General features: G+C 41.7%; 1 protein-coding gene across 2 annotated transcripts in view; it reads right to left on the reverse strand.

The window, feature by feature from the left end:
• Positions 1 to 1,023: 1,023 nt before the first annotated feature.
• The window catches only part of wbp2 (WW domain binding protein 2), a 13,743-nt gene continuing 2,602 nt past the window's right edge, over positions 1,024 to 12,164 (reverse strand). The window contains exons 2-8 of one of the 2 annotated variants that reach the window (XM_072667672.1): positions 11,744 to 11,852; positions 10,431 to 10,566; positions 8,701 to 8,793; positions 7,972 to 8,037; positions 6,018 to 6,137; positions 4,251 to 4,327; positions 1,024 to 3,398 (exon numbers count right to left, since the gene is read on the reverse strand). In XM_072667672.1, coding sequence (XP_072523773.1) covers positions 3,351 to 3,398; positions 4,251 to 4,327; positions 6,018 to 6,137; positions 7,972 to 8,037; positions 8,701 to 8,793; positions 10,431 to 10,566; positions 11,744 to 11,852 — 649 coding nt within the window. In that variant the 3' untranslated portion in view covers positions 1,024 to 3,350. Of the gene's footprint in view, positions 3,399 to 4,250; positions 4,328 to 6,017; positions 6,138 to 7,971; positions 8,122 to 8,700; positions 8,794 to 10,430; positions 10,567 to 11,743; positions 11,853 to 12,164 lie in introns of both variants that reach the window. The other variant, XM_072667671.1, reaches the window with a different exon arrangement.

The following is a 12,164-nucleotide window of genomic DNA, read 5'->3' on the forward strand; positions in this document are numbered from 1 at the left end:
CTTCTTAAAGATCTCTTCATTACAAACATGGAAGCAAATGTGGTTCTTCATGGACTGAAGAACCTTAACTAGATGCAAACGTTCTTCATTCTCACACTTCTCTGTTACAATCATGGTTCTACGTTCATGGACTGAAGAACCTTAACTAGATGCAAAAGTTCTTCACTCTCATACTTCTCAATTACAATCATGGTTCTACGTTCATGGACAGAAGAACCTTAACTAGATGCAAAAGTTCTTCACTCTCACACTTCTCTATTACAATCATGGTTCTACGTTCATGGACAGAAGAACCTTAACTAGATGCAAAAGTTCTTCACTCTCACACTTCTCTATTACAATCATGGTTCTACGTTCATGGACTGAAGAACCTTAACTAGATGCAAAAGTTCTTCACTCTCACACTTCTCTATTACAATCATGGTTCTACGTTCATGGACTGAAGAACCTTAACTAGATGCAAAAGTTCTTCACTCTCATACTTCTCAATAACAATCATGGTTCTACGTTCATGGACTGAAGAACCATGTTTGGTTCCAGAGAGAATCGTTTTTGTAACTAGATGTAAAGAACAAAACATGGTTCTCTGTGGATTGAAGAACTTTTTAATGATCTAAAGAACCTTAACTAGATGTAAACGTTCTTTCCCCAAACTTAAAGGTCTTCACACTCACAATCAAAAGTGGTTCTAGGTTTGTGGACTGAGGAACCTTAACAATTACACATCTCTATTACAATCATGGTTCTATGTTTGTGGACTAAAGAACCTTAACTAGATGTACAAGTTCTTTACATCTAGTTACAAAAATAGTTCCTCGTGGATTGAAGAACTTCCTAAAGGCCTAAAGAACATCTACTAGATGGACTGAGCTGAAAAAGCAGACAAATCTGTAGAGTTGACCAGAACAGATTCGGTACAGACTTCAGGTTCTCCGACTGCTCCTCAGGGCTTTCTCAGACATGGTTCCACGTGTGAGAACCAGTTTAGATCTGCTGTACAGCCTATAATAAAACAGACCTCTCAACTGATACGTTAACTTTAATAAAATACAACCCACTGTACATTAGACGTTACAGCTGAGACCATGCTTGCTTGGTTACACAGTTCAAACAAATCAGTCATAAATTAAAAATATATTCAACAATAAATATAATTACACACCAGACGGAGGCTCGAGGATGGGGGGAGGGATTGTACCGATGCATGACGAAGTTAAAGTGCCGTAATTAGTTGGTGCCATGCTCCAGAGCTAAAGAGAAGCTTCAGAAGAGAATGACAACAGACACAAGCGTTAGAGGCCCAACGGCGATGGTGCGGCGGATCCGCGGTGGTGCTCTGCCGCAGTACGTAGTGCTTTGGCTAAGGTGCGTTCGGGTTAAAACACATTCTGGAGACGGCACGGAGGTGAAGGGGCTCTCGAAGCACAATCCTGAACGAATGCACAGTAATGATTAGTACTTTTTTGTTTTTGTTTATACTGTCTGTCCAGACTTGCTGCTCCCCACTTTCCCTGATAATCATGGTCCCGTTACTTGGTCACTTTTAAAAATACAGGAGCTCCAAAACGGTTCTTTGAGCGACACCACAGAAGAACCACATCTCGTTCTGTAAAGAAGCATGTGGGAATGGAGATGAGATGTTTGAGTGAGTGTGAGGAACACTTTAAAAAGGTCTAGATCAATTTAATGGCTCTTCTTACACACACACACACACACACACCGCTCTAGTACAGTGGTAGTTCTTTATGGAACCAAACCTGGGTTCTTCAGGGACTCAAGGACCTTGAACTAGATGCAAATGTACTTTGCCAAATCAATAGTTCTTAGTTCTTCACACAATTCCTAAAATATAAAAGATTATTTTTGGACCTTTGGACCTTCTAATGTCTCTCTGGACCAAACGTGGAACCTTTACTTGGTGTCAAGGGTTTGGCCACGTTTAAAAGAGATGCTTGAGTGTGAAGAACATTCAAACTGGTAAAGAACTTTTCCATCCAGTTAAGGTGCTTCAGTCCATGAACGTAACGTTTGGTTCCATGAAGAACCATGCTTGTAAGAGAGATGTGTGGGAGTGAGAACCTGAAAATTAAACGGTAAAGAACAGTTAGATCAAGTGAAGTATCTTTTGACCTTTAAAAAGTTGTCCTTCAGTTCATAAAGAACTGGGTTTGGTCCAGAGATGCATGGTTGTTTGTGGACCGAAGAACTTTTTAAAGATCTCTTCATTACAAACATGGAACATTTTTATGGAAGCAAATGTGGTTCTTCATGGTCTGAAGAACCTTAACTAGATGCAAACGTTCTTCACTCCCACACTTCTCTATTACAATCATGGTTCTACCGTCATGGACTGAAGAACCATGTTTGGTTCCAGAGAGAATCGTTTTTGTAACTAGATGTAAAGAACAAAATGATTCTCTTTCAGAAACCAAACATGGTTCTCTGTGGATTGAAGAACTTCTGAGGAACCTTAACTAGATGTACAAGTTCTTTACATCTAGTTACAAAAATGATTCTCTCTGGAACCAAAAATAGTTCCTCGTGAATTGAAGAACTTCCTAAAGGCCTAAAGAACCTTAATGTAGATGTAAAGGTTCTTTACACTCACATCTCTCTATTATTAACACGGAACTTCTTTCTGGAACCAAATGGCCTGAAGAACTTGAAGAACTAGGTGTAGACATTCTTTACCAGGTTCTTCACACTCGCTATTACAATCATGGTTCTACATTTGTGGACTGAAGAACCTTAACTAGATTTATAAGTTCTTTACATCTAGTTACAAAATATGATTCTCTTTGGAACCAAACATGGTTCTTTGTGAACTGTAGAGTCTAGAACCTTCCCCTAATGTAAAAATTCACCAATTTAAATGCTCTTCACACTCGCACCCATCTCTTTTACAGTAACAGTTCTTTACGGAACCAAAAGTGGTTCTTCCGTGGCATCGCTCAAAGGACCATTTGAAGCATGGGAATTTTTAAGAGTGTTGGACACAGCCAGATATGCTGGCTCACTCTAGGTGATCTACCTGAAGACCTCACACAGTCACCTCTTTAGATTTACAGTCAACAACCCTGTCTGCCTTCACTGCTGTGAAGCGAACAGTCCTAAAGAACGCAGTCCTGCTCTCTCTCACACACAAGGAACTCAAAACCACACTTTCACAGTTCATGTCCTTCTCCGCAGTACAGATACTGGGGATCCCATCAAGTACCACCTTTCAGGAGGCTCTAGCTACTGCATGTAACCTTAAAGGAGGACACAGTTAGTAGAGCTAATGAAATGAAATGCTGCATGGGTGAGTGAGAGAAGACTGAGGGCTGGCTGTAGCACTGGTGGGCAGAACTTTATTGGTTCTTCTTGTCGTCAGGTGGCGAGTAAGGCGGGGGCTTGTCCTAAGAGGCAGGAAACAAACACACGAAGATCAATTATTATTATTAGCTGTACTTTTTTAATTACTTTTAACCAACTCTTATAATGAAATTATTATTTTATTACATTACTATCCATAGAAAACACTGTAACTTGAAAATGTCAGCTGTCCATTAATCTGCGGACACTCCATGGTGAATGAACTAATAGTAAACCATTCAAGTTGAAGTTAAAGCAGCATTATGTGAGATTGGGTAATTTCCTTTCAATTTATTTAAGATTTTTTAAACCATTTTCTCTCCAATTTGGAATCCCAGCCCGTACGTACACACCCCACGATGCCCCCGACACTAGGTGGAGCTGAGGGTCTTGTAGCGAAGTAGCACCACAATTCTTTATGGAACCAATCATCGTTCTTTATTCATTGACTGAAAAACCTTAACTAGACGTATTCTATCTCTTTACATCGTGTTACAAAAATGATTCTCTCTGGAACCAAAAATAGTTCCTTGTGGCCTGAAGAACTTCTTAAAAGGTCTAAAGAACCTTTACTTAATTATTAAATAAGTTCTTTACAGATTTAAAGCCTTCTATGTTTCTATATGAAACCAATAGGGGTTCTTCCATGGCATCGCTCAAAGCACAGGAGGCCCCCAAATTTCCTGTAAAGTTAACATTTCTGAGACGGGACATTTCTCATCTCAGGACTAAGGACACAGGTGTAAGGAAGTGATTCTGACAGGTAACAGTGTGTTGGCTGAAATGCAGCCTGGCGTACTGAGGTGCTAAAGGGGTGTTTTAACAAGAGCAGCTGGTGGGTTAATTTTGGTGAACGGATTAGATACAGGGGGTTAAGCTACTGGAGAGAAACTCACCTCTGGTAGATAAACATGAGTCGATGTGACAGAGGCAGAGCTTGCACTCGCCGCTGCCTCCGCTGCCTTTGCCTCAGCTGAGAGAAAGAGAGAGAGAGAGAGAGAGAGAGAAATGAAAGATACATTACACTCATGAGTCAACTCGGTAGACAGCAGACACTTCATAAAGAGGTATTTGGGTTACAGAAGATCTGATAATTTTATGCAATTTCACCCCCCATTTTCTCCCCAATTTGGACCGCCAATTACCCAACCTGTACGTACTCTCAACCACACCCCACCCCGCGCTTCCATAGTAAGGGCGGACCAACACGCCCCCTCCGTTTTTTTGAACGGCCAACGATGCAACATCACTGGACAGCCAACGTGCCTGGAATGATGCGCTGCATACCCGGCTCCGACGCACCATTTTACAGACGCCTGCGACAGCCAGCCCCCTAGCGAAGTGATGTGGGGCGAGAGCGTCACCTACCCACCCTGTATGTGGACTCATTCTTTAGATCCTCACCCTCCAAAAAAATGAGTTACACATTAGTACTGTAGCAGTTTGCTATTTCGGACCATGCCTTCATCTTGGTGGGGTGGGTCGGGGGACTCAGAGTGCTTTGGGCTGGATTTCAGGTGGCTTCTGCTTTGTGGTAGGAAGCCACTCCTCCCTCGGATATGCGGAGCCAGGAATAACAGACAGATGACAGGGTTAAAAGGGAGGAGACTGAGTGGTGGACGGTTGCGATGACTTGTCATAGATATCTGCACAAGGCAGAGATGGAATTTATAGGATGTTGGATTAAGGAGGAGGGGCTTCAGGCATGTTCCAACACCCAAATTTCTGTTATTTCAGAACTCAACTTACTGAGTAATAAATATTAAATAATTAAAAAGTTACAAAAATAATAGTTCTCAACATTTTAACATTATAACAACTTTTGATATACGTCTGAAGCCCCTTTCATACATTTTTCTTGTTTTTTCTGAGATCTACACTGAAAGCAAAAGGCCTGACACGATCATTGGAAAACCAACTACAAATGTTTTTACAACGCAAAGAACCACTTAAGCATCCCACCTGTTCTTAAAGTGGTCATTACTTTGTACTGAATCATGGCCTCTTTACTAAAGAACAGGAAAACTGATATTTAGAGGTTTTCAGCCTCTCCTTATCTATTAGAACTAAAATATATTTTAACATCGTTCCTTTAAGACTAATATATGTAACATGACTGGCTGTGTTCCTGTGGAACGTCATCAGTTGCAGCCCAAGTTCTGCTCCATTCAAAAGCTCACATCTAGCCGTGTACAGTCTGAACGTCTGGATGTGCTCTTGTTCTGCCCGTGTTCTCGAGGAGGCCTCAGGACGTGACCTGTGTGGATTTGGCACAGCCAAATATCCCAGAATCATTTACATACCACACTGCCTGTCCTCCCACCCTCTGGAGTTTGTACTAGCGAGTCGAACTTGCCAAGTCAGAACTGCCAGGTACGCCAGTCCAAACTCCTGAAATTCCCCCTTGGCATCTACTGTGTGTTATATAAACACAGTGTTGATCTGCACACAGGCTTAAAGAGCTGATCCACTGGTCTCCCACAAACCTTTGGATCCAACCCCAATTACAAATTACTGCCTTTGGCTGAATGGGCTGTTAGATTTGGGTTGGAGCTGAAACTTGCAGGAAGGTAGTTCTTCAGGAGGAGGGGTGGAGACCATCTAGCCAAAGCAAACAATCTTTCTGTTTGAGTTTAAGTAGGACCTCGGACTGTTGTCCTTACCTGCAGGTGTCCGGGGTAGGTCTGGGTCTAGAGGAGCTTGCGCAACCGCGGCAGAATATGGGGGAGGAGGCATGTAGGCTGCTGGACCTTCGAAACCAGGAGGACTGGGGTAGAACGCACCTGAAGACAAGCAACAAAAACAAAACAAGCATGGATGTTTATTCTGCAGCTCATGCTCATACAGGACTATGAGGGCTTTCAGTATCATAGCCTCAGGGCCATAAAAATATCCCGGAACTAATGGTAGCATGTCAGAACACAGATCTTGTACAGTAGCTTTTTGAAAGGAAAAGGCCTAACAGAGTCTAAGTGAGATTCATGTGTTTATAAAGCACAGAACTGTTCGCTAGCTCTGTTCTTATAAAGATGGATCCCACTGACCTCCTAAACCTCCTCCTTAATCCCATAAAAGAAAACACTGGTGAATGTCAGAATCTTCGTTAAAACCACGTAAGATCGGTTGGTGAATAAGGCCCAATATTCTCAGCATGTATAACCATGCGTCCACATACTTATCTGATTCGCCCTGGCCAAGGTTGAGGTGGGTCCAGAGATTACCTGGAAGGTAGGAATACCCCCTGGACAGGGCACCAGTCCATCGCAGGGGGTACCACATACAACCACCTACACACACCCTCACACCAAGAGGCAATTAAGCATAGCCAATTCACCTACCATGTGCAATTTTGAAGACGGACTACCCGGAGGAACGAGGGGACTAACGCACCAAACCCACCAGTATTTTATTGTGTCATATTTTATGATAATATCTTATCGTTATCGTGATCCACAACATGTTTTTCTAAGTATCTTGAGGATATTGCTAGTGCTTAAAGAACGTGCAGCAGATGTCAAATCAAAATCAAAATCACTGTATTCAGTACAGGAGAGCATCTGAATAGTGGTTTTTAAGAATCTAGATTTTAATTCTATACGTAGTCTGTGATTACACGTATCGTGATAAATGTCTTTAAATATTGTGATATAGTATTTTACTATAATCGCCCAGCCCTTATAGCAGCCAGTACTGCCTTTTCTGATTTTTAAACATTTACATTTACACTGAAGACCTTTAGCAGGCACTCTTCTCCAGAGAGACTAACAGTAGTGCTTCACTGTTTACTCAGAAAATACCCTCAGCTAGGATCCAAAAGATCCCTCTAAGCTTAGACTTTACTAAATACAGAAGTCAGTCTGGAGACACAGGGCTCTACATACTCTACACAAGTACAAGAGGAGGGTCTTCGGTCTGGGTTTGAAGACAGTGAGCGACTCTGCCGTTCGGACACTCAGGGGAAGCCCGTTCCGTGTTCCACTTTGGTTAAAAATGGCACATGTTTAGCGTTGATGTTTATCCTTGGAGTCAGTTTGCACAAGCAAATACTGGGACTATTACATTTGGTCACCACCACACAAAAACCTTGTCTCCTAAATAGCAACTACATAGAAGAAGAGAGAAAAAAAAACAACAACTCACATTTATTTCAATGGAAGACCCAATGTTAAATGACCCAAATAAGTTCAGAGCATTTCTATTAGTCACCATAAACATTCCTCACAATAAAAAGAACAACTGCTCGATTTAATTACAGACAGGCTAAAAACAATGCCACCCTGCACTGGGAAAATGCACCACTTCTCCCACACATGCCTAGGACCCTAATTCAGCCCACCTGATCCAACTAACTGCATTCAGAAGTATGTGATTGGCTGAATGGGCTGTAAGATTTGGGCTGGAGTTGAAATTTGCAGGAAGGTAGTTCTCCAGGAGGAGGAGTGGAGACCACTGTTTTAAGGTCCCCCCCATCTAGCCTTCTAAACACAACACCAGAAATAGGGTGCCAATATTTTTGACTGGGATTGTGTGTCAAATAGCAAGAAACAGCAAGTTCTTGCTATTAGTTCTTCAGTGACAGTGACATATATATAAAATATATATAATACAATACATTACCAGCAGGTGGAGGCCCATGATAGGAGTAGCCAGGAGGTGGAGGTCCAGTGGAGTAGATACCATTAGCTGGAGGAGGAGGAGGGTATGCATACGCTCCATTAGCCATGTATGAACATCCCATATTGCCAGTCACAGGCTGCCCTCTAGAGGCTAAGAAGAGCAACAGGCCAAATCAGGTGTGATTTTAATTGGATAGTATCCTTTCATGAACCATCTGGTAAAACTCAACAGTATTAGAGGTAGGATTAGGGCCAGCATAATGCTCAGGACTAGATTTGGGGTAAAAGTTAGGGTTAGGATGAGGTTTAGAGAAAATTCATGTGAATTTAATAGCATATTAAGGCTGATCCGGTTCAAATGTATGCATTAACTCCCAGGATTACAGCATCACATGGCTTATTATTAGTTATTACACTGGAAAACAACCAGTGAAACTGCTGAAGTTATTCTTCAATAGCACAATTCACATGACAAGAACTGTACACACATGTATGAAATGAGCTAAAATATATTTAAAAAATAAACCCCCAAACAAATGAAATCACACTGTGATTCTCAGAGGAAGAACCTATCCAATTTTGAGTAGAGCAGGAATCATCTGAATAACATGTATATGAGCAATATAACTGCTTACTCTGGCAGCTGTGGAGGCACCGTCTTGGGACCTCCTAAATAGGCCTATAAGAATGGAAAAGTGCAGAAATGTAGAACACGAAATTGGACGTTTACCCTGAGCTGCCACCTGCATCATATACTGCCCAAACTCGATGGCTCCTCCAGCAATGAAGATCAGTTTGAAGGTGGCAGATCCTTCCCAACCACCTAGAAAACAAGACGAGAGAAGACAAGCATAGTCAATTAGCGTCGGACACTGATTGAATCTGGCCTCTACATTTAACCCATCCATTCAGTCTAAAACACACACATACACACACAAAAACACACACACACACACACAACAGGACAGTGAGCCAAAGTGCCTGGAGCGGTGGGCAGCCGCCCAGGGAGCAGCTTGCCGAGCCCTGGTACTGAACCCACAACTATGTCATCAATAGCTCCACTGCTGAGCCACCACTGTCCCCATTTACTGTAGAGCGAAACCATATATTTGTGCATACAGGATGATGCACAGATCAAAGCACATTCAGAAATTGTGTTCATAGTACAAAATATAAATATTAAAATATTTATATATATTTATATAATATTTAAAATATAATATTTTAATTTGAAGTACATATACAATGCATCATATTAACATTAACAATATGTGTAATTACTTTAATTATAAGTACAGTAAATATCAAATATAAATATATAAACAACTGCCTAAATAATTCTACTTTATTTAAATAGGCTTATCTCTACATCTGCTGACTGGTGCAGTTTGGATAATAGCCAGTCAGCTGACACCATTGTTCATACTCCGAGCTCATGACTTTTAGAGGTGCCACTGCTTTAGCCAACATATAGGAGCTATTAATCAGCTAAGCATTTCTATAAGGTTTGGAAAAAAATGGAAGGTATCTGTCAACAGTTTCATAAAACTTAGTTAAATATATCTTACGAACATTTGTTAACTGATGAGGGCGCCCTAAAAGACTTCCTAACCTAATACTCTGCACATCGCTCATAAATTACCGTGATGTATTCGTTAAGGCTTATTTACTCTTCTGTGTAGGAGCATATCTGTGTGTCTGGCTGCATTTGTGTAGATCTACTGGTCTCCGGAAATATAGTTTGCATGTAAGAGGTCAATTATGAAAGTGCAGAGCCAATCAGATGCTTTTATGCTTTGTATGCCCACTGCTAGGAAGTGTTTTCCACCACTAGGGGGTGCAATCGCCAGGTTTGGGACAGTAAAGTGTTCATTTATTTAATTTATCTGCATGAAACTGCCATTGTTGGACAAATCAGCGCCAACATTTGGAAGGATTCTGCAGACTGCTAGGTAATCGTGGGGAAAAGGCAGCGTTTTCAACCACTAGGGGGCGCATCGGCCAGGTTTGGAAAAAATCCACAAGATGTAGGCATTTACTCACACTTTAAACTCCTTTAAACTCAATTAAACTCAATTAAACATTAGATTTGAAGCTTTAACCTTTTGAACCCTAGGGTTGTAACCTGTCATTAATTCTAAAGCAAAAACCATTTGGTATTTATTAGGTAACTGTTCGGTTTGGCATATTTTGCATATTTTGCCCCAGTCCCACAGGGATCTATTTTAAGGTCTATGAAACTGATGTTAATTACAAAAGTACTGCAGTTATGAGGGTGAAGAACTGTGAAGAAGTGTGTGGCTATGTATAGGGTGTAAGGAGTTAAGAAACTCAAAGAATTGGCTCAAGTACTTCATTTTTTCATTTATTATTTACTGAAGTATACTTTTTTTTAAATCTCCAACTCACAAAATTCAGCATTTTGTGCAAAATTAGTTAAAATACATAAATAAATCGTACCCCCTGGTTCAGCATTCACCGTTCCTTTAAGGTAGTTGGCTCCAAGCACAGGCTGTTTGACCTCACAGCCCTTCATCAGGTAGAACGGCATCATGAAGGACTGGAGAGCATCCTTCCCCTTGGTCACGAAGATCACCTGACCGAACACAACACACAGCTCTTGTAAGGGCTCAGCAGCACTCTGGAAAGATTTACAGGATAAACTGCATACACAGATCATTTCATTATATACACTATATGGCCAAAAGTAATGGGACACCTGCTCATTCATTGCTTCAATCAAGGAGATATATATATACACATTTTTAAAAACTGTCCCTACTGCCCAGGTAAGAAGGCTATCAGCTTTCTACTAGATTTTAGAGCAGCACTGCTGTGACGATATGTTGGTGAGGTTAGGATGTTTCATAATTACCACTCAAATACTTAGTCACCAACCCAAAAGTACTGGATGGAGCACCACCATCATTCACTGCTCCACAGCTCAATGCTGGGGGGCTTTATACCCCTCTAGCCCACGCCTGGCATCAGGCAGCATGGTGCCAATAGGTTCATGATGTTTAGCTTCTCCAGAAAGTCCTATTCTATTGGCAGTACTCCTGTAAAGGGACTAGACAAGCTGTGTATGTGCATCTGGCTCAAGCAATGGGTGCAGCTTAAAGTGGCTGAACATCCATTAAACGGGGTGTCCACAAACATTTGGCATACAGTGTATGCCTTTTATTTTGGTCTACAGACCCACTGCTGGCTTCCCACTGATTTAGGCTCTCTATTAATGCCTCTATAGGTAGAAACCAAAGCTCAAGCCTGTCTTTTTGAACGTCTGGAGATCTGATTTGCATGTGATCATCAGACTCCGGGGCAGAAGATCAGCTGCAGATGATCAGAACATGGTTGGAGAGGATTATTCTGGAGGAGTCTGGAGTCTTATTTAAACCTCAGACGTTTAGTCTGGTCTGATCTTGATGATTGAAGTGAGGGGTGAAGAAGATCACCATCATGGCCAGATCCAGAGAGCTCTCAGGAAGAAGGGTGGAGATGCAGAGGAGTCTGGGAAGAGGTCTGAATTATTAGAAAATCAGCCACTGTTCCACCCTCCACTAAATCATTTATAAGTGGAACAGCTGACCAGCATGGCCAGATCAGGCCGTCCTATCAAGTTCAGCCCAAGATGTCATCACGGGACCTACAGGTAGCTCCTGAAAATAGCTAATGCCAAAGTACAGCATCTACCTTTAGACAGAGACTAAACAAGCCTGAACATAGAGGAATCCACTGCTGTCAGAAGATCTCTCATGTGTCCTCATACCCACCCTGTAAGGTGTGAGATAGACGCTCCCCTTCTTGCTCTTCTTGAACAGCTCTGGTAAGCGATCGGCATCGCTGAACGCCAGCTCCACATTCTCATACGACATCAAGACACTGTGGAGAAGAGGAAGAGTCCATTCAGACTGACATCGGTGGAGACATGAGAGACTTCAGAACTTCCTCTGATCACGAGGGAGAACTAAAGGGGTATTTTGGGAGCTTTGGTAGAATAAGGTCGAGTTACACAACGTAGCATATCAACACTTAATAAATTAAGAAGATACAACCGTCTGAGCAGAGCTAATATTAGATCCATGAAGTCACAGAGAATTGTGTAAATGCCCACAGTGCTTAAAACAGTAAGACAGTTAAGAGGCTTATCGACTCCATGACCCAGTGAAGACGGGACTGGGTGTGTTCAACATA

This window comes from Salminus brasiliensis, chromosome 22 (assembly GCF_030463535.1).
Source record: "Salminus brasiliensis chromosome 22, fSalBra1.hap2, whole genome shotgun sequence".
Classification (NCBI taxonomy): domain Eukaryota; kingdom Metazoa; phylum Chordata; class Actinopteri; order Characiformes; family Bryconidae; genus Salminus; species Salminus brasiliensis.